The sequence below is a fragment of the Ipomoea nil genome, unplaced genomic scaffold, assembly GCF_001879475.1.
Source record: "Ipomoea nil cultivar Tokyo-kokei standard unplaced genomic scaffold, Asagao_1.1 scaffold1566, whole genome shotgun sequence".
Classification (NCBI taxonomy): Eukaryota; Viridiplantae; Streptophyta; class Magnoliopsida; order Solanales; family Convolvulaceae; genus Ipomoea; species Ipomoea nil.
In genome coordinates this window covers 66,569-88,778 of record NW_017617994.1, presented here as the reverse complement: position 1 = coordinate 88,778, position 22,210 = coordinate 66,569, and the positions used below count along the sequence as shown (strand labels likewise).

The window sequence follows — 22,210 nt, the reverse complement described above, 5'->3', positions numbered from 1 at the left end:
TTTAACCCAATTGGTGGTAGGGATTCAATATCAAGTGCCCCGAGTATCCGCACAGGAGGATGAAGTGATATCGCCACGACGAGAGAAGACCCAACGTCGCGGTGCGACCCATGGTACCGGCAGTCACCCTGAAACTCAACCTCGCTCCAGGGAAGAGAGGTGAAGGATCAAGGGGAAGGAGGTCAAGTAGGCGGCTTTTTCGGACATCGGTCGACCGCTTCTATACCCGTCTTGGAATGATTTGGTGAGAGGGTGACTATCTAGTAGAAGTTAGGGCCACGACTAAGGACCGAGGGGTTATCCACCAAGGGACTGCACCAGGACGGAACCAGGACAATGGGTGAGAAAGAGAGAGATCACCATGGTTAGAAAAGGTAGGTGAGTCTGGGGAACTGGCTCCGCATCGCCTAAACCCGAGGTAAGGATGGCCACACCAATTACCCCGAGAATAATGGACGCGCCCCTTCTAAAGGATTTCAGTCTTTCGGCTATCAAAGCTTACGCCGGGACTTCGGACCCGCGTGCACACTTGACAAGGTACAAGGCAGCTATGGTGATGATTGGGGCAGATGACGCCATCATGTGCATGGCATTCTTGTCCACCTTAGATGGGGCGGCACATGATTGGTTCAATACAATCCCGGATGGATCAATCCAAAATTTTGCAGAGCTATCAAAAAGCTTCTTGACTTATTTCTCTGGCAGTATACAACGCAAGAAGGATTTCTCTCACCTCTGCATGATAAAGCATGAAAGAGGGGAGAGCCTAAAAGATATCCTCAAAAATGGAAGAAGGAAGTTAACAATGGGTACGACTTTGACTCAAAAATGACAATCCCGATGTTTATTCAAGCGCTTAGGTCCGGAGACTTTCACAGATAGCTAAACACCATCATCCTCTCTCATATGAAGATCTAATGAGGACGGTCAACCGCTACGCAGAAGCAGAGGAAGTTGATAAGAAGAAAAGAGAAGAGAACGAAGGCAAGGCAGGAGGAAAGTTTGAGAAAATTGGTCCAACCAACCAGGTGTCAGGCTCAGCTCCCAACAAAGAAGGGAACTAGAGATCAATCCTCAGTAGGACCCCGTTTGATCCCCTTGCGTCATTTAATTCCCCTGACCCATTCCGTTAGCGCAATCTTGGACCAAGCCAAGGAGATGGGGATGGTGCAGTAACCAGAAGAATGTATGAAAGTTTCCCCTAAGGTAGACCAGACCAAATATTGCCGGTTCCACCGGCAGGTTAGCCACGACATTAACGACTGTCACGTTCTAAAGAGAAAAATAGAGGAGCTCATTCAAATGGGATACTTTACTCAATTTGTGAAACATCTAGAACAACAGCAGCACCGACAACAAGGCCAACCTGAAAATGTGTTGTGAAAGGGAGAGGACCCCGAGCCATCCGCTTCTAACACGAAAAAGATGGGGTATGATCAGATCATGGAAAAAGGAGACAAGGAGTTATATGAGGAACCCGCGCAGTGCAAAAAAAAACATGTTATTCGCTAAAACGGATAAGATTAGCAATAAGACTATTGATGTAACTATCGATCATGGTCTGCCCTGATCAATTTTATTGAATAAAAAAAAAATTGTTATTGTTTCTACTCTTGTCCACAGAGTCCTTTGTGTTAGCAGAGTGAGAGGTCAAGGCCGTGTCCTCGAACTCATAATAACCGGAGTCATGTCCTCGTTCCTTTAAAAAAAAAAAAAAAAAAAGAGAGAGAAAAAAAAAAAGGAAACTCGCACACTCTATTCCCTAAGGCCCGACACAGGATTCGATCTCTCTAGCTACCAAACGGAAGGGCGTTTTCTTAGTCAAGCTCAATGTAGTCAGCTTATCTCGCAACACTCGTGACCTGTAGGAAGGGGGTTTGTGACGGGATATTCGATGATTCTACACTGTTATTACTCCCTAATTGACTCCGCTACACACTCAACTCGGGAGTAGGGGGCTGGTGACAGAATAATTAGACAAAAGTACTAGATCCGACCCGAAGCACATTTAAACTGACCCGCAGTAGTCAAAGCAATCAACAAGATCAGTTTGCAAAGGTCAAGAGTGAAGTAGGAATATATGGATGGTTGTGAATGGTTGTGAATTCTTTTAAAATTATTGGGAATTTTAATTTAGATTTTAATGAAGTAATACTTCACTCCTTAAATTTTTTTAAACTTAAAATTATTATTACTATTATTACAAATAAAATAAAAAGATCAAAAAGTCATTAAAAATTATAATTGAGATTTTTTAAATAATACTCATATTAATAATTTTTTTCAATTTTTTAAATTAATATATAACTACATTAAGTGATAAGTGCATGTCCATTAAATTATTATTGTTACATGTTCATTAAGAACCTCACCACCAATACCTATTTAGAACCTTTTCATGTTAATCACTTGAGAAGGTTATTCTTCTTCTTTTGGGAGAAGTAGAACAACCTTCTCAAATGATTCACATAAATTTGCAAGAAGGCGATAGATACTCATTGTATACGTAGGCATGGCTTGGGCGACCGTTCGCAATAACACAGCTCTACCTATTTTAGAAATGAATTTCTTGTTTCAAGATTCAACCATGTTCTGAATTTTTTCCTCGATTTAAGAGAAAACACGTTTTTTATATCTACCAATAACAAATGGCAAACCAAGATAATTTCCAAAATCATCAGAAACATTAACCCCAAACAAAGTAGCTATCCCAACCCTGTCATAGTCTAGAGTGTTTCGATCCGACTAAAAATTATGTTAGACTTGTAAAAATTAACAGCTTGATCAGAACACAATTCATACTGCCAAAGACACTCATGAACAACAGTTGCCTCCATAGAATTGGCCCTAGAAAATAAGAGGCTATTTTTTGCGAAAAATATGTGAGTAAGCGAGGGACCCCTCACGTCGTTACTTTAAGACCAGTAAGTCTACCATGATTATGTTATACTTGTATAAATCATATAGTTAAGTCTAATTTGATTATAAACTTAATTTATTCAAGTATGAATCGCTTGTGAATAGTTAATATTGGTTAACTCCGTTGACAATAGTGAAACTTATATAACATTTGGTTTAGAAATTACAAATAAAGTGAATATGAATAAATATAAATATGATATTAAGAAAAATTTCCCTGGTAAGTCTCTAAGTTATAGGCAAGTGTAAGTTTAGTTTATAGTTATTATGAATGTATAGTTTTGACGTTTAATTAATCACACAACTACAAAAGTGACTAAACTTATACTTGTCTTAAAATTTAGAGACCAAAAATGTAATTTTTTGTTATATTAATATTTTGTTAGTTTATATATATATATATGTGTGTGTGTGTGTGCAATTAAACAATACAAATACTTATTGCCAAAAATAATATGAGTGTGTGTGTGTGTGTTTGCACAATTAAACAATACAAATACTTATTGCCAAAAATAATATGATACATATATTTTAAATTTATTTTGAGTGATAACTGATAAGGGAAACCCGTAGCTACTATTCAATGGTGTATACTAGGTAGATCTCATGTTATGACTATAATCGGTAAGAATCATTCTAGTTGACCGAATCAAACCAAAAAGGCCAATATGCCTCTCCCACTAGGAGTCGAGCTTGTAATCTTGTGGTTACCAAGTTAACATTCTGAACAATTTGAATTGGGGTTGCATCTAGTTAACAAGATGACGTCGTTTGACACTTTTTTCGTTAACAATGGTAGACGGCAAAATTAGTGATGGTCCATGTAGCAACTTCTCGTATTATTCAATTTCATTTTATACACACTGTAGTTTCATTACAACACCATTAAAGTATCATTGTTATTCAACTACACTTTCATTTGACAATATACACTCAGTATGTAAGACCTGCTATTTAGTTTCATTTTATACACATTGTAGGTTCATTATAACACCATTAAAGTATTATTTTAATTCAACTACAGTTTCATTTATCAATATACAGTCAATATGTGAGACTTACTATTTAGTTTCATTTTATACACAAAAGTAGTTTCATTATAGCACCACTAAAGTATCACTCTTATTTAAATTTACATTTTCATTTGACACTATACATTCGATCAATATATGAGACATGCTATTCAATTTCATTTTATACACACGGTAATTTGATTATAACACCATTAAAATATCATTCTAATTTAACTTCAGTTTCATTCGATAATATATATACACAATATGTGAGACATATTATTAAGTTTAATTTTATACACATTATAGTTTCATTACAACGTTACTTAAAAATTTGAGTAAAACGTAATAGTTGTCGTTTTTTTTCATTAAAAGAAAAAATGTCATTTTGTATCATGATCCATATTTGATATTTCTATTATAAAGAGAATAATTAATTTTATGAATTATGAAATTTTATTCTGTAGAATAAAAAAAAATACAGTACTAAATAACGAAATAGACTTGGGGATATAGGCCCAAGTAAGATATGGATATGGCTGGTCATTGGGCCTGAATTCGTACTCCTTATTTGGGCCGTTGAGAGGTTAATGATAAGGTAGGAAAGGAGAATAGTTGCACGAATTTGAGGAAATTTATATCCTACACCACGGCGCGCGTTGCACTGTGCACCCAGATGCAAAACGACGTTGTTTTAATTTAATTTATTTTTTTTTTGAAATTTCCCGCCCCCGTGTATGGCAGTTAATTTTTCTTTAAAAAAAAATCCATGTTCAAAAATGTACATAATGTTATACTAGAATACACATAATTGTATACATGAATGTACATAATTATATAACAAAATATATATACTCTTTTTAAAAGATAATACACATAATCTAACATAATACATAATAAACATAAACTTTTAACATAATACACATCAACTCTTAACATAATACACACAAATTTTCTAATTCGGATGTACATAATTGTATAAAAAGAATGTACATAATTGTATAAAAAATGTACATAACTGTATGAACAAATATACATAATTGTATGAACAAAAATACATAATTGTGTGAACAAATATACATAATCACAGCAACTTTCTACCGCGCCTCCCAAAACGACCCCAAAACGACGTCGTTTTGGGAGGCGCGTGACGCACAGTGCTACGCGCGCCGTGGTGTAGGGTATAACGATTGCGAATTTGAAGCCATTACTTAGAAAAAATTCAGTCGTGTAGACTCGGGTCCATCAAAATGGATTCGAGTCCAAATGTTCATAATTTACATACTAAATATTCAGTGACAGAATAATGTGATAAACACCCGACCCACAACTGCCGTAAGGAAGCATTCAAATAGGTGTAGTTTCTTCTAGAATATTGTCCCACATTGCTTTTATTAGAGCCTTTTCCTCTCATTTTAAATACCAACTCAGTTTGAGCATTTGACATATAATGGAGGGAAAGGAAAGGGGGAACCGCAAGCAAGCGCCGCCGCTTGGTTCGGTTCGCACTAGGTCCAACCATGGTTACGTGGTTTCCAGACATAGGTCCAACCAATCATGCCACTCTAGATATAGCTGCCCTGACAGGTTACGTGTCTGTGACGGTATGGGTTTATCTATTAGTCTTTTTTGTCATGCTTCTTTCAATACCCCTTCTAGGAAGTTTCAATTGTCTAACATTCTTCATGTTCTTAGTTTGTCTACATCTTTATTATCAGTCCAAAAATTTGCATCGGATAATAAAGTCTTTTTTGAGTTTCACCCATCTTTTTTTTTTTTTTTTTTTTTTTTTTGTTGTGAAGGATATCAACACCAAGGAAATTCTTCTACGGAGCAATAGCTCTGGGGGACTTTACAAGCTTCCCATTCTAAGTTCGTCTCCTACTGCGTTTCTTTCAGCTCGAGCCTCCGCGTCAGTCTGGCGTAGGGGTGTAAACGAGCCGAGCCTGGGTAGGCTCATGCTCGTGCTCGTTAATGATAGCACTGCTTGAGCTCGTTCGAGCTCGTGAACTGATGCTCGAGCTCGAGCTCGGCAATTGTCGAGCTGCTCGAGCTCGAATTCGAGCCTGAACTCGAGCTCGAGTTCATGCTCGAATTCGAGCTCTAACTCGAATTCGAGCTTGAGTTTAGGCTCGAATTTGAGCTCAATATTTTATCTCGAATTTGACCTATTTGATTTAAAATTTAAACTACTTTGTTTTATTACTTTTATCCATACATAATTATTAAAGTATTTTAATTTCCCTCCCCTAATTATTATTTTTATATACTAAATATAATATAATTATATTATATATTATATATTATATAATATATTATAAGGCTCGCGAGCGGCTCGTCGAGTCGCGGGCCTACAATACCTAAGCTCGGCTCGTGCTCGTTTAATCCACGAGCTGCTCGAGCTCGAGCCGAGCTCGATTTTGACCGAGTTCGAGTCGAGCGTTGACCGAACCGCTCACGAGCGGTTCGACTCATTTACACCCCTAGTCTGGCGTGATCGTTTAGGTCATCCACAATATCGTGTTTTTAGTCAGATTCTTCAATCTTGTTCGATTAGTGGGTCTAGAAATATTATTTGTTGTAATTCAGGTTTGTGTAATGCATGTTTACTTGGGAATTCTGCACATTTTCCTTTGCCACATGTTGAGTCTTCTAGTTCGAATATTCTTGATTTAGTTTATATAGACATTTGGTGACCAACCCCATGTTCTCCAATAATGGCTATTGTTACTTCGTTATTTTCATTAATGATATGATTACTCCTGTTACACCTGGCATTTCCCTATGGCACTAAAATCCGATCTATATGCAATTTTTGATAAGTTTCGTGCTATGGTTGAGAGATCCTTTAATCAAAAGATTAAAATCCATACAGTCTGATCTAGGAGCTGAGTATAAAAAGTTACATTCCATCTCGGCTCAACTAGGTATTATTCATAGGCAATCATGTGCATACACTCATGAACAAAATGGTCGTGTTGAAAGAAAACATAGACACATTGTTGAAACAGGTTTAGCTCTCTTAAGTCATGCTTATGTTCCTTCTAAGTTTTGGGATTATGCATTCGAAACTGCAGTTTATTTGATTAATAGAATGCATCTACTGTATTGAATAAATCTAGTCCTCATCTCTTGTTGCATAAATCTCCTTCGTCGTACTCCATTCTTCGTGTCTTTGGTTGTCTATGCTATCCTTAATTACGTCCATGCAATCGTCATAAAATGTCTTACAGATCTTCTCCTTGTGTTTTCCTAGGCTATCCTTAGTCATTTAGGGGGTATAGGTGCATGGACTTACAGACTAGCAAGATATATGTATGCAGGCATGTTCGTTTTGATGAAGGGATTTTCCCTTTCAATGCTAAAAGTGTTTTGCAGGCTCATCCGGTTCGGACAGAATCTATTTTCGTTCCAGACCAGCTCGCTGCTCCAGTTCAATCCACGCGGCCACGCTGCTCGAACTGGTTCTGGCTCACACTGACCAGCTTAAACCGACCCAGGCAAAGCAAGCTGAACCCGCACAAGCAACAGTCGCCACTCGACCCCGAGGCCGGCCTAGGGAGCTGTCTATGAAAATGATGGTCTGGTCCCATACCATGGCTACCCGGAGTCGATCTCAAACTCCTTTTATGGCTCTCTCTGCTCAGGTTTGCCCTACTGAACCCACTTGTTACTCGTAGGCAGTCAACCATTCTGAGTGACGAAAGGCAATGGATGAAGAGTTTAATGCCCTTCTTCGTAATGAAACTTGGTGTCTTGTTCCATCACAGTCGGATATGAATGTTATTGGGTGCAAATGGGTTTTTCGCACCAAAATAAAAGCAGATGGATCAATTGAACGCCACAAGGATTCAATCAAGTACCTAGACAGGATTTTTTTGACACATTTAGCCAAGTGGTCAAATCCACAACTGTCAGGTTACTTCTATCTTTGGCTATATCTTTTTGTTGGTTTATTTAGCAACTTGATGTACACAATGCCTTTTTGAATGGAAAAATTGTTTGAAACTATTTATATGAAGCAGCCACCTGGGTATATTGACAAACAGTTTCTTAATCATGTTTGCTTGCTGAAGCGCTATCTATATGGATTAAAACAGGCTCCTAGAGCATAGTTTAATCGCCTGCATGCGTTTCTAATGACAGCTAGGTTTAAAGCTTCGAAAACAGATGTTTCTCTATTCTACCTCTTACAAGATTACACCTTTATATATGTTTTAGTATATGTGGATGATATTCTTGTAATGGGGAGTAATCAGAATCTTATCAGTGTTCTACTTGCAAAATTGTCTACTGAGTTCAAGATTAGAGATCTTGGTGAACCTGGTTACTTTCTTGGGATTGAAATTGTTAAATATGGTGATGGGATTTTGCTTTCTCAACAACGATACATGACAGATATTTTGAAACGTGCTGGCATAGCAGACTGTAAGTCATTAGCTACTCTTATATCTGTCTCAAAATCTACTATCTTTGATGTAGATTTATATGATGATGCTACACAGTATAGGATTTTGGCTGAAGTTTTATAGTATATCACTGTTACACGTCCAGATCTATCCTTTGCGGTTAATCAACTCTGTCAACATATGCATACTCATACGGTCTCTCATTGGGAGCAATTGAAATGTGTACTGAGGTATGTCAAGGGAACTATTACTTATGGTCTGCGTATAAGGAAGTTAGTGTCTAGGGAGTTGCATGCCTTTTTCTGATTCTGATTGGGCTGGCTGTCCTGAGGATCGTAAGTCAACTAGTGGTTATGTTGTTTCTCTTGGATCCAATCTTGTGTTCTTGGTTATGTAAGAAACAAAGAACTGTTGCTAGATCTTCACCTGTGGTTGAGTATAAAGCTCTAGCAAATGTCCGTGCTGAAGTAATTTGGATCATATCCCTACTGCGTGAAATTGGCGTGACTAACATATCTGTTCCCAAGTTGTGGCGTAATATGGTGCTACATACATGTGTGCAAATCCTATATTTCATGCGCACACTAAACATGTGGAGATTGATTATCATTTTGTTAGAGACAGAGTTGCGAATAGAGATATACAGGTTAATTTCATTTCAACCAAGGATCAACTTGCTGATATTTTCACCAAGGCTCTAGCTGGTTCTAGGTTTTCTTTTCTTAAAGACAAGCTACAGGTCACCAGTATATAGGGATGGCAGCGGGGCGGGGCGGGGGCTGGGGCGGGGGCGGGGGCGGGGAGCGGGGTCCCCGTCCCCGAATTGAATCCCCATTCCCCGTCCCCACCCCGTTCCCCGATCGGGGATGTAGAATATCCCCGTCCCCACGGGGATTTTTCGGGGATGGGGATTCCCCGCTCCATTTTTGATTTGAATGAAAACATAAATCTCTAGCTTTGCATATTACAGTAAAGACATCCAGGAAGTGTAAAAAGAATGAAATAGTAAATGATTTCATTGACTTTCATAATGTGTTTGCATAGGGGGATAGAAATTTTATTTTTACTTGTCTGGGTGAGAAAGAAAATGTATGGAAATGAGTATAAGAAAATTGAAGAGTACTGAGGCAGTACTGCAATAACTCTAAAGGATGTGTTTGATAGGGTTTTGATCTTTAAGATTTTAATTATTACATAATTTTATACATAAATATAATATAAATATGATATATATAATATAATATAATTCGGGGAATCAGGTACGGGGGCGGGATCGGGGATCGGGGTCGGGGTGGGGAATGTTGTCCCCGTCCCCGTCCCCGTCCCCGGCGGGGATGAAGAAATTCTCCCCATCCCTGCCCCCATTCCCCGAAAAAATTCCCCGAACCCGTCCCCGTCGGAGCGGGGATCGGTTTTTCCCATCGGGGACGGGTTGAATTGCCATCCCTACCAGTATACCCTGTGCTTGAGGGGAGTATTGGGACTCTATGTATCTAAGTTAGATTATGATTCCATATCCTAGCTATCTAAGACTCTCCTAGTATATATATACATGTAATCTATACATTTGTAATTACATTACTGAATACAATTCTATCAGTTCTCATCAATATCATAATTTTATTTATTTTTACATAACTATTAATTCTCTCTGAATTAATGATTTTAATATAATAAAAAAATTTAAAATTTGGATACGGGTTATATTATCATATTCTTGTTTAGATCCTCTCACCAGCGGCAGTGTGGGAGTAACCTCTCAAAGTGAGGGGCTCCTTGTGCGCAGTGAGCACCGGTCTAGCCTCTATGGTTCATGTTCAGTTGAGTCACCATGATTTACATCCTCCCAAATGCTCTGTCGGGCCGGGGTGTAGGGGGCCCTTAGGGTTGGGGTTCAACCTTTGGAAGAATATTCTTGTTTCGATTAATTATCTTATCATTTTTTTAGATTAATACAAAAACTACAAAAATATAGTAAATAATATTTTTTTCTAAGTACTATCGACTTTATTACAATGTAGTATTTGTTCAATATATTTTCTCCATCTGTTGTAGTCTAAAGAGTCAATACCCGAATACCGGAGTTCGATCTTGTGACATTCCCTCAATGAGAGTCACGAAGGTGTCAACTGAGCACAAGGTCCTTGACAAATAGTAAATAATATAATTAAGCATAATTAAATTGAATTTAATAGTGACAATTTAAAATTAGGAAAAACAACACTTTTGGCACATGAATTATTTCACTTTTGGAAATTTGGTCACTGTTAATTGATTTGAACAAATTTAGTACATTAATTGTACATTATGTTGCACTTTTAGTCCCTCTTGTTATATAACTATCAAATTTCACTAACAAATTTTTTATGAGGTTATTTTTATCATTTAACATCAATATCTATGGTTAAAGTTTCACTCCCTAGTAATATTATTTGGAATAGTGAATATTAATTTTAAATAATAAAAAATAACTCTATATGTTAATGGATTTTAACAATTATATAATACCCGACTAAGAGTGCAATATTATGAACAATTGAGGGGTTAAATTTGTTTAAATTAACTTATAGAGACCAAATTTTCAAAAGTGAAACAATTTGAGGGTCAAAAGTGTCATTTTCTCTAAAAATTAATTTCAATTAGAGTAAATACCAAAAATGGTCCCTCGACTATAGTTAAATTCACAAATTGGTCTTCGACTTTCAATTTCAACCAATTAAGTCCTTAACTTTGTAATTTTAACACAATTTGGTCCTCTGTCTATTTGACCGTTTGTTGACTGTGATTTTTGAGGATATATATGTAATTTCATGGTCCATCGTCGATTTTTTAAGGTTCCGATTGCATTTCTAGACCGCACTGTTACATTTGAATCCACTGTCGAAAGCAATCTACCAAACCCGATCACCTTTCTTCATCCTCCCTTTGGATTCAATGTAGTTGAGTTCGTACCAGAGCGAACAAGACGACGTGTTTCCGAACAGGTGCAACGTCATCATGGAGGCCTCCACGTGCTCCGACGAGAGCTGAAGGTTCTTCTGGAGATCTTCGATCACGGTCAACAAACGGTCAATTAGATGGAGGAACAAATCGTGTCAAAATTGCAAAGTTAAGGACTTAATTGGTTGAAATTGAAAGTTGAGGACCAATTTGTGAATTTAGCTATAGTCGAGGGACCATTTTGAGTATTTACTCTTTCAATTACTCAAACTTAATAGCAAATCAATACAAATCAATTTATCTATAGGTGATTCTACTTTATTAGTAAGTAGACACTACTACAGAAAAGGGCTTTAATGTCGGTTAAAAGACCCCGTTTAACGTCGGTTATCTTTCGACGTCGACTTTAGAGACGTAGTACATAAATGATACGACGTCGGTTAAACAACCGACATCGTATATTTTCTTAAAATTAAAAAATAAACTTATGATGTCGACTATTTACATAGCTACATATAGCCGACGATTTTTTATACTTTCTCAGTGACTCTGTTCATATCTACTTTCTCAACGCCTCCACTGAGGCTCAAACTCACAACCTCTCATATGGGAGACTAACCCGGGTGCCATCTGAGCACAAGGTGCTTGGCCTTTAGCTCAATCTTTCTTCACCTAAATAACTAAACTACTACTCCCTCCATCTCATTTATAGATAACAATTTCTAAAAAATTAAAATATATAAACAATATTTCATAAAATTCCACATATACACACAAGAATTCATAATTTACCCAATAACTTATCAAATTAAAAATATATACACAATTATTTCTAAAATTTCGAAATATACACAATAATAATTTATAAAATTCAAAATATATAAAAACTAATTAAAAATATATAAAAAAACGATTTTAATATATATATATATATATATATATATATATATATATATATATATATATATATTACATACCTTTCAGCGGCGAGACACGAGCGACGTCGGAGAGCAGTGGCGGAGAGTGGCGAAGAGCAGTGGCGGCGGCGTCGACAGTAACTGCTGCCGTTCGAAGACACAGCGGTGACGTGACGGGCGGCGGCTGACGATAATACGGCGGTGGCGTGGAGGTGTGGCGATGAAGATGAAGTTTTTTTTTTTTTTGTTTGAATTGCATTCGGTAGCTTCTAATTAGGGTTCCTACTGTATTAATAAATATACGATGTCGGCTATATACTTAGCCGACGTCGTATACCATATATATATATATATATATATATATATATATATATATATATATATACATATATATATATATATATATATATATTCAGGATACGGCATCGGCTAATTAATTAGCCGACGCCGTATGGTATTTTAATATTGAATTTTTTTAATTTAAATATCATACGACGTCGGCTAATTAATTAGCCGACGTCGTATGGTATTTTAATTTCAATTTTTTTATTTAAATATTTTACGACGTCGACCAATTTCATCGGCCGACGTCGTAACTATTTTAATTTTTTTTTTTAAATTTCGATAATAAATGACGTCGGTTATTTGTTATAACCGACGTCATATGTATTTTTAAAAAAATAAAAAATAATTTTAAATGTTTAACGTCGGATTTTCTAAAAACCGACGTTAAAATGGTGACGCTGTAATGTATTTCTGTAGTAGTAAGATGTTATTGACTCATTCATAATCCCTTCTCTTTTTTTGACGATGAGAAAAACACGTAGCCATTATTTGAGGGTGTCCACTGAGTTAATCATACTCTTGTGTAATACACGTAAATCATACATAAATGATAAATCGCATTATAAAAATCTTATGTGACGAGTTTGACTAAAAAAGTGTTAGCAAGAAATAACCATTTTTTTGCTCTTTATAAGAGTGACTTGAAATTTATTCAACTCAAATTAACATACTTGAAAGAAGTGAACAAATTAAAAATACTTCATAAAATGATTTGAATATAAAGAGATATAAACCATCTAAATTATAACGGATACGTTATCGATTCAAATAAGAAACTTTTTAATATTACCAAAATTGTATGTTATCATTAGTTTAATTATACTAATAATACTTTTAACACATGTTCTTTTACATATTAGAAATGAATACTATAACTTTTTATCTTAAAATTACTAAATTTAGATTTCTTGACCTCAAAATCATCAACCCAACCAAACACACAACGTTATCACATGATTCAATAATACTAGTATCAAATGTTCTTTTCTGCACTTTTTATGTTAGAGACCAATACTATAATTTTAACTTTAAAATTGCTAAACTTTATATCGCTCAATCACAAAAGCATTAGTTCGACCAAACACACATTGTTATCACATGATTCAATAATATCATTATCAAATGTTCTTTTCTGTCCTTTATATGATTAGAGACAAATATTATAACTTTTTTCGCCTTAAATTTACTAAACATTATATCACTCAACCACAAAGTCATTAAGAGCATCTCCAATAGAAATGATTTTTTTTGAGGTGCCAATTAGGAGAGGGGTGAGGGAAAGAGAAGAATGAAAAAAAAAAAAAAAAAAAAAAAAAAAAAATGCATGTATGACGCCCAAAAATAAAAAAAAAAAAAACTCCTGACTGCATTGCACACGCAGTTGGGTGCGGTCTGTGCAAGCCAATCACGCATGTAGAGCCTCTCTTCTCTTTTTTCTCTCTATTGACGGGCCCACAAAGAAACAACCTTACAAGAGCACCTCAACTCTTTACTCTCATCTCTCTCCTCCATAAAAGTTATGTTCAGGAGTCAGAACGGAGCCAGAAATTCTATTGAGGGGAGCGAAGAAGTAGGGATGATTTCAAAAAAAAATTTCAGTAAAGGCGAAACATTAAAACTAAAGAGATAATTTTTAAAAAATAAATAAATTACCTAAGAAATATAATTGTAAATATTGTTAAATATGGACAAAAAATAAAACATATCAAAACTTTATAAAAATATTCATAACAAAATATGAAACATAATTAATTTGATAAAATAATTTAAATAGAAAACACAATATAAACGCACAACCTTATCACATGATTCACATTTCCATTTTTCTTATAAGAACTTTTGAAAAAGTAGTAGGATTCTATCTTCGTCATTGTTTTCCTATGACTTGCGTGGATGCGTTGGAGACTGAAGTTTTATGCTTATCTCTAAGGATGAGTCAGAATGACGGCTCTAAGCCTATTAATAGAATAACAGTAACAAAAGAGCCTCCAAATATAGAAGATTTGTCACTTCGAATTGGCAGATTCTAATGCCACCAAGGGGGCGTTCGGTTGGATACTGAAAAGTTATAATCCGAATCAAAATTAAAATTTTAATAATTGGTATAATCGAGTAAGTTTTAGAAAAATGTTTATATGTGATTGGCATTTTTAAGAATAAAAATAAATTATGATTTTTAAACACCCAACCAAACAGCCCCTTAGGCCTTAGTCTTTTCTCTTTTGTCGCTTTTTGTCTTAAGAACATGCTTAGTGTGATGAGTGTGGAATTGTGGATCTTGTCCACCCTCTACCGGTTAAGGCTAGTGGTTTTTTTCCCCCTTATATATATATATATATATATATATATATATATATATATATATATATAGAATCATATGAGAATACTTGCTTAGGTGAGAACGTGAGAACAAATCGTGTGTATCCATCTAATATTTTTTAATAGTCTAGATTAGATTAAGTGTGTGCGAATGCGAATTAAATGTGTGCAAACGCGATCAAGTTCTATGTACGAAACTACCACCACTTTTTTAATAATAATAAAAAAATTCTACTGTGTGTTTCTATAGTTTCTATAGTCAGTTTTCATGTGCACAATCACTCATTACAAGTTATACAGTCACGTAGTAGCAGTTGCACAACATTACGAGTTGCATATGGTGGTTCTCAAGTTCTCACCGAAAGAGTGGTTCTTATTTGATTTGACTATATATAGGTTTATGTTCGGGTGAGAATCTACCTTATTGTATAAACCTGATAACATGTGGACACCCTTGATTTTGCATCATCCAACAGCCCAGAACCCGGAATACTTATATAAAAGTTTTCCCATTTATATTATACGGACTACTTATTTAATGTTGTATTCAAAGAATGTAGTGTACTAAATTGAGATTCTACATTTTTAATGTTAGATTATCGGGATAGTCAAAGTTTAAATTTATTTATCATCTTGAGATAATTAGTAGGATAAAAAAATAATAAATTGAATCAATTGTAAGAGCACGTAAATATTATGATTATGTATTCACCATGATGATAGTTATAGATGCACAACAAGATTTCAATTATATTTGATTAGAAGATGCTCTATAGGTGAAGTTTTTATAATCCACTCAAACAAAAAAAAAAAAAATAATAATAGTATGTATATAACTTCAACGGGAAATTAAATTTAAAATTTTATAGTTACCAAATCATATTTTCGACCAACTTTGAAAAAATCCACTCGATACGGGTTGGGGGTGGGGGTGGGAGTGAGGGTGGATGGAGAAAATATAAAGTGGGTCGGGTGATGGAGGTAGCCCTCTCCGACTCATCCTTGACCCATTGCCATCCCTAGAGTTATATGGTTTTTTTTTTTGGGTGTATTGTGTAATTTTTTGTGTATTTTTACATTTTATTATTGTGTATTTTCCTACACTATTGATGTATTCTTCAAACGACCGCACGGGAGGGCGCAGCTGCATTTGAACAATATATATATATATATATATATATATATATATATATATATATATATATATATATATTATAAAAACTGACAGCCACTATCCAGGGTGTACAATGTGTAAAATCTACCTTGTGATTTCAACCAGTAATGGACCACAATGAGGTTTCATCGAGAATCAAATTTGAAATTTTGTGATTATGGAGCCAATTATGGCCCTATTTGGTAACATAGTTAGCTTATCTGTCAATTTTGACTTATTTGATCACTATTAATTATTTCACTTTATTAAACAACCAAGTGTTTTATTAATTAACTTTTTGTAATAGCTTATTGCTCCAAAATTACTAAAATTCAAAAAGTTGATCAAAATAACTTTTTCAATCCGTTTTTTGATAAAGTCATAATTTTACATGTAATCAGCTATTAGCTAACAGCTAATTTACCAAACATCTTTCTATAATCAGCTAATGTCAACTAATCAAATCCACTAACTCAATCAACTATTAACTATTTACCAAACACTCATATATTACCAATATGGTTAGGGTCCTCCATTAATGCTAATATTTGTCGTACTAAGGTGTGATAAATGTTCACGATTCATTTTATGTGAGACGGTTTTATACAAGTTTTTGTGTATTATTTTTATTATGGGATAAATATAAATACGATTAGTCCGTAGTTGTCTTACATTAGTTGTGGTTTATTATTGATTTTTAGAGCTGCACATAATTTATTCATTTCTCTCACGCCGGTGTACACGTCCACGGCGAAGCCCGAAGCCACTCCACGCTCACTCACTTCTTAGTTCTAAGCCAGATTCCGGCGACTCATGGCGGACATGGCTCAGGCTGCCGACGTTTACGCGCCGAGGAGTCCACACCTGTGGGGTGCGCTGTTGAACTGGCTGTGTTTCTTCTTCCAGATCCTCGTTCAGATCGTCAGAGGCACGCCGTCGCTCACTCAGGTCCTCTCCTACCTCGGCTTCCGCAACAGCTCCTTTCTCTCCTCTCCGCCTCCGGAGTTCAAGCCGCTGCGGACGGTTGAGCTCTCCGAGTTCCCGGAGCCTGAGGAGGCGCCGCCTCTGCCTCCGCCGCCCTCCGTGGCCGTTCAGCCTCTGCCAATCGCCAAGGGAAGAGTCGCCGGTTGCGACGGCGAGCATCCTCTGCCGAGGCTCACGGTAGGGTCCACTGCCGCAAATAGCTGTTTTTTTATCCTTTCTTTTTGTATTCCATTGACCAATTGATTGATATCTGCTCTGTCTCTTTGTCTGTGTGATCAGTAGCTTTAAACGCAATTGATTGGCTCTTATTCATCTGGATAAAAGAGAAAAACCTAAAATTCAGTTCATCAGCACTTTGGATTGGTTTGCATTTGAAGTTGCATTTTATTGGTTCCTATAGATGAAAATGAATTTGAGATGAGATTTTGCATAAGAAGAAATTGGGGCAAATTGAGTGTTGCCTTACTTTGCTAGTTTGCTCAGACTCTTGCAGCTTAGAAGTTTAGTTTCAATTGGGCAGATAATAGATGAAGTTAACAGTTAATGTTTGTATGATAGGATTATTAGAAATTTAGGAGTGTTCTGTAATTTAACATCTGTATTAAAAAATGCTGTAATTTTTCTATTATGGATGCAAGGCAGGAATTAAATGCTAATAAATTATAAATGCTGTGCCAAGCTACTAATTTTGAGGTCATGAAGATGGAAGTTTAAAGTTTTGATCTTCCATACATCTGAAGCTTACTAATTTTTTTACTTTGTTTCTAATTGAGTTGCGTTTTCTGACATTCTTTGTTCCTCTAGAGTTGCCTGCCATTTTTATTCTCTGAAACCTCAATTTCTTCATAGGAAAAGTCAGTAATTTTTTGAACCTTTTAGAAGAGAGGAAGGGTACATAGAGAAAGTTGGCAATTTGACAATCTTATGGGAAATGAATAGGAGTATTTGCCAGCAACTGCTTTTCAGTTTGTAGTGTAATGTCATTTTAGATGAAAGATTGATAATGATAGGTTTGGTGAATTACTGTGCTCGGGGACATTGTTGCTGCTGTTAGATTAAAGATAATGGATATTGATTACTATCAAGTGTTTTTTTGAGCATGAAGTTTGGATTTTTAAAGTGGTATTACTTCCTGCTGGATTGCCCATTTGCTTCACCTCCAGTTTAGCATTTTTAAATTCGATTTAGGGATACATTGAATATTCTACCAAATTGGAAGCTTGCATAAAAAAGGCATTTTGGCATATTTTCATTGCATGTAAATTGGAGTTTTGTGCAAGATGCGCTAAACTGATGTGTAGATAGTGTACTAACTGTGTGCAACTAATTTAAAATTTATTACTAAATAGGAGTTAATTTCAGTACTATAGATTGCATAGCATAATGATGCTCCAACAGTAAATATGTTTGCCACTTTGATAAAAGATTTTCTTTAATTGCTTACTTTCCACTATAGTTTTGTCTCAACTTGTCTAGTGCTGGCAGGTGGTCCTTGACTTGGATGAAACTTTGGTTTGTGCATATGAGACATCAACTTTGCCTTCTATAATAACTACTGAGGCTACTGAGGCCGGGTTGAACTGGTTTGAACTCGAGTGTGTATCTTCGGACAAGGTGAGAACTCAATATCTACATTCTACAATTACTTTAATGATTACGGGGCAAATTTCTGAAATGATTTTTTTTCTTTTTTATTTTTTAAAATTTGTTTTTGTGGTTCTCAAGGAATGCGATGGCAAACCTAAGATCAACTACGTCACGGTGTTTGAACGTCCTGGACTCCATGAATTTCTGAAACAACTTGGCACATTTGCTGACCTTGTGTTATTTACTGCTGGACTCGAAGGTTTGTTCATCACTTCATGGTTTTATTTTCTTTCCCCTGAACTGTGCCCTTTATTGATGTTTGGTTATCGTCTCCCTGTAGGCTATGCGAGGCCCCTTGTCGACAAGATAGATGTTGAAAATCGGTTTATTCGCAGACTTTACAGGCCTTCAACCACTAGCACGTAAGTATCACTGCTCTTTCGCCACACTGTATTCTCTAGGTTTTGATTTATCAGTTCTTTAATTTCAACCAGTATCTGCAGCCACCTCTTGTCTTGCACCCTTTTGGTTATCTGGAGGCTCGCATTTTATAAATTTACTTCAGGTTTTATCTTACTCTGTTAGCACATAAACTAACATAATAGGAATGAGAAATGAGAAAATACAACACAAGAATAACTTAAATGCCTAATATCTAGTCTCCTGCTTTGCTGTGAGGCTCTTTAAGCTATACTTGACCTCAACTTCATTTCCACGGGGCATCTACTTTCAAATTTTCATGTCGTTTTTGCATTTGCATTTTTAAAAGGCCGTACTCCATAGTCTTCTGTGGCAATCATCATGAATTTTGTTTGTTTTTTGAAATTATGCATGTAAATATTACCATGGTCCTGTATTCCTGAAGCCCATTCTATGATGCTCAATTCTGTGGTATTATTATTATTATTATTATTATTATTGGATGACGAGGGAAACCCGTAGCCACTACTCGAGGGTGTGAACTGGGTAAACTACACCTTGTAACCCTATTCTGTGATATTATTGAGATTCTATGCATGGAAAATTTCTTGTTAAAAACCGGCTTTCACCTTACACTTATGGCCTATGGGGTGTGCTATATTATATCACAGGGAATATCGAGAACACGTGAAGGATTTGTCTGGAATATCAAATGATTTATCCCGAATTGTTATTGTTGACAACAATCCCTTCAGTTTCTTATTGCAACCATTAAACGGGATTCCCTGCATTCCATTCTCTGCTGGACAGCCACACGATGAGCAGGTCTAGTTCACAAACACAAACTCGCACCCTTCCTCAATCCTCTCTCTCACTTTTTCCCATGTTGTTTGCTCGTGTCTAATAATGTTTTTTTTTTTTTAATTTTTTTTTTCTCACGCGTCCGTTCTATCAGCTAATGGACGTGATACTCCCGCTCCTCAAGCATCTCTCTCAGCAGGAGGACGTCCGGCCAGCGCTCAACCAAAGGTTCCATATGCCGGAATGGTTTGAAAAGCATGGAATCCCAAGTTCTGGATTGACAACGTAGGATGAAGAAGAAGATGTTATTGTTGTGGTAATAAGTTACTTCTGAGAAAGAATTTTTGTATAGCATGATTTTGTCTGAATGAGTATGGCATTGACAAAAGAGGTTCTGTAGTCTCTCCCATTCAGACATGTGCATCAGTGCATGTATAATTGGTGGATTCGGAGATTCTTGTATAACTCTGTTTATAGCTATCTTGTATTATTGGTGTTCGTTAATGTATGTACAATTGTTCTTATTATATTCCTTCTCCCAAATAATTAGGTTGCGTTTACTTTTATTTATTTATTTATTATTATTTTTCATGTTTTTCATTCTCTATTTTTTTTTTTGAATTACTTTTTAAATTAAAGAGATTCAAAAGTAAATGTATTATTATTATTATTATTATTATTATTATTATTATTATTATTATTATTATTTTGGGTTTCTTCACTCTTAATTTTTCGATGAGTTTTTATATTTTGATAAAAGAAATGAAAACCAAAAAAAAAACAGACAAGGTAAATGAAGCTACATGAAACTAGTAACTAGATGTGTCAAAATTTGAGTGAATGCAAATTTGTAGTTTTGTTACTTTTAGTCTTTAATCTTATAATAAATTTTTTATGAAGTTGATGTTCGGGATAAACAAATATAATTTCATTAACCAATTTCTATAAATCATCTTTAGGTTTCATTCTTTATTTTTTATTCTCTATTTTCTGTTTAAAAAACTTGTTTGATAACATTCACTGTACACACCAAACTATTGACCAATTTAGATTATGGAATTACGTTTTTACTATGTTTTTCATTTGACATAAAATTAATATTTAAATCACAGTATTTAAAAAAAAAATCACCAAATTGATGGATTTAAAATTTAAAATCAGAGGTACTAAAATCGTTATATTTTAAAAACTAAGAGTGTGTTTGGAAACCAGGAAAATGACGTATGGAAAATAAAATATTTTCCAGTAAATATTTTTATTTTTAGTGTTTGGTTACATTACATAAAACTATCTTGATGTGTTTAGTTTATTTTACAAAAAATGAGCAGCAAAGAAAATAGTCAAATATCCTAAACTTTATCTGGTCAACTTAAAAGATAAAATCGGCAACCGGCGACGGTCGAATCATTAAAATATACAACTTAGGGCCATGGTCTACCTTACAAGGTGAACCCTGATTCATGATATAACAACGGGAAATCCTAAGTTTGCTTCCTATTTCAAATGACAATCATTATTGTGTGGATCATATTTTGTATATTATAAAATAAGAGTTGTACTACATGTACTCCTAAATATTACTCTCTCAATTTTAGTCTCTGATGTGGCGAGCTCTCAGTTACTTTTTCCATGTGAGTCCCAATATAAGTGTCTACATCAGGATTGTGTGTGGGAGTAGAAAATGGGAGTACACATATTCTTTTTCATAAGATAATGTACATTCAGTATACAAATAATGTATTGTGAGTATATTCAAAATGTATTTGTATTCAAGAAAAGTACATTATTTGAATACTGAAAGTACATTATTTCGTATAATGTACATATAGTATACAAATAATGTATTTTTAGTATATTAAAAATATAATTTCTTAACCAACTTGGTTGGCATAACTGGCAGTGCACTTTTGTCCCTTAAGTCGGGAGTTGTAATTTCTTTTATGGTCCATACAATACTATATGGACCATGGTCCACACAATAATTTGCCTTCAAATGGAAAACACTTCCAAGCAACCTTTTCATTTTCATTTTTGGCAAATTATACTGTGGACTGCATTGTGGTCGAGGCATTAAATATGCACCTGCAGTTTCAATTCAACACAACTATAGTATCGTTTTGATATAACTACAGTTTCGCTGGACAATATACACTCAAATATGTGAATTGTTATTCATTTTGTATACACTTGCAGTTTCATTTCAACACAACTATTATACAGTTTCATTTCAATTCAATTACAGTTTCATTTGATAATATAATAAAAATAATACGTGAGGTAGTATCAATTTAAATGCACTATAGTATCTGTCGTTTTGAATCATGGTTCACAGTATAATTGCTGTTCATTTTTGGGTTGTGCCGTGCTAACATTGAGTCTAAATATATCTTAATAGGCTTGTTA

At 35.2% G+C, this 22,210-nt stretch overlaps 1 protein-coding gene across 1 annotated transcript; it reads left to right on the top strand.

The window, feature by feature from the left end:
- Positions 1-16,688: 16,688 nt before the first annotated feature.
- Positions 16,689-20,336, top strand: LOC109189865 (CTD nuclear envelope phosphatase 1 homolog). Its single transcript, XM_019340491.1, has 6 exons — positions 16,689-17,176; positions 18,485-18,613; positions 18,725-18,845; positions 18,927-19,008; positions 19,678-19,831; positions 19,962-20,336. The coding sequence occupies exons 1-6, from the start codon at positions 16,829-16,831 to the stop codon at positions 20,094-20,096; spliced, it is 969 nt and encodes a 322-aa protein (XP_019196036.1). The 5' UTR covers positions 16,689-16,828; the 3' UTR covers positions 20,097-20,336.
- Positions 20,337-22,210: the final 1,874 nt, after the last annotated feature.

Excerpts from the sequence above, each read along its gene's own strand:
- LOC109189865 (XM_019340491.1), top strand. The coding sequence starts at position 16,829 with ATGGCGGACATGGCTCAGGCTGCCGACGTTTACGCGCCGAGGAGTCCA. Across the intron at positions 18,614-18,724 it reads AGTGTGTATCTTCGGACAAG|GAATGCGATGGCAAACCTAA; the intron begins GTGAGAACTCAA and ends GTGGTTCTCAAG. Across the intron at positions 19,832-19,961 it reads GACAGCCACACGATGAGCAG|CTAATGGACGTGATACTCCC; the intron begins GTCTAGTTCACA and ends CCGTTCTATCAG.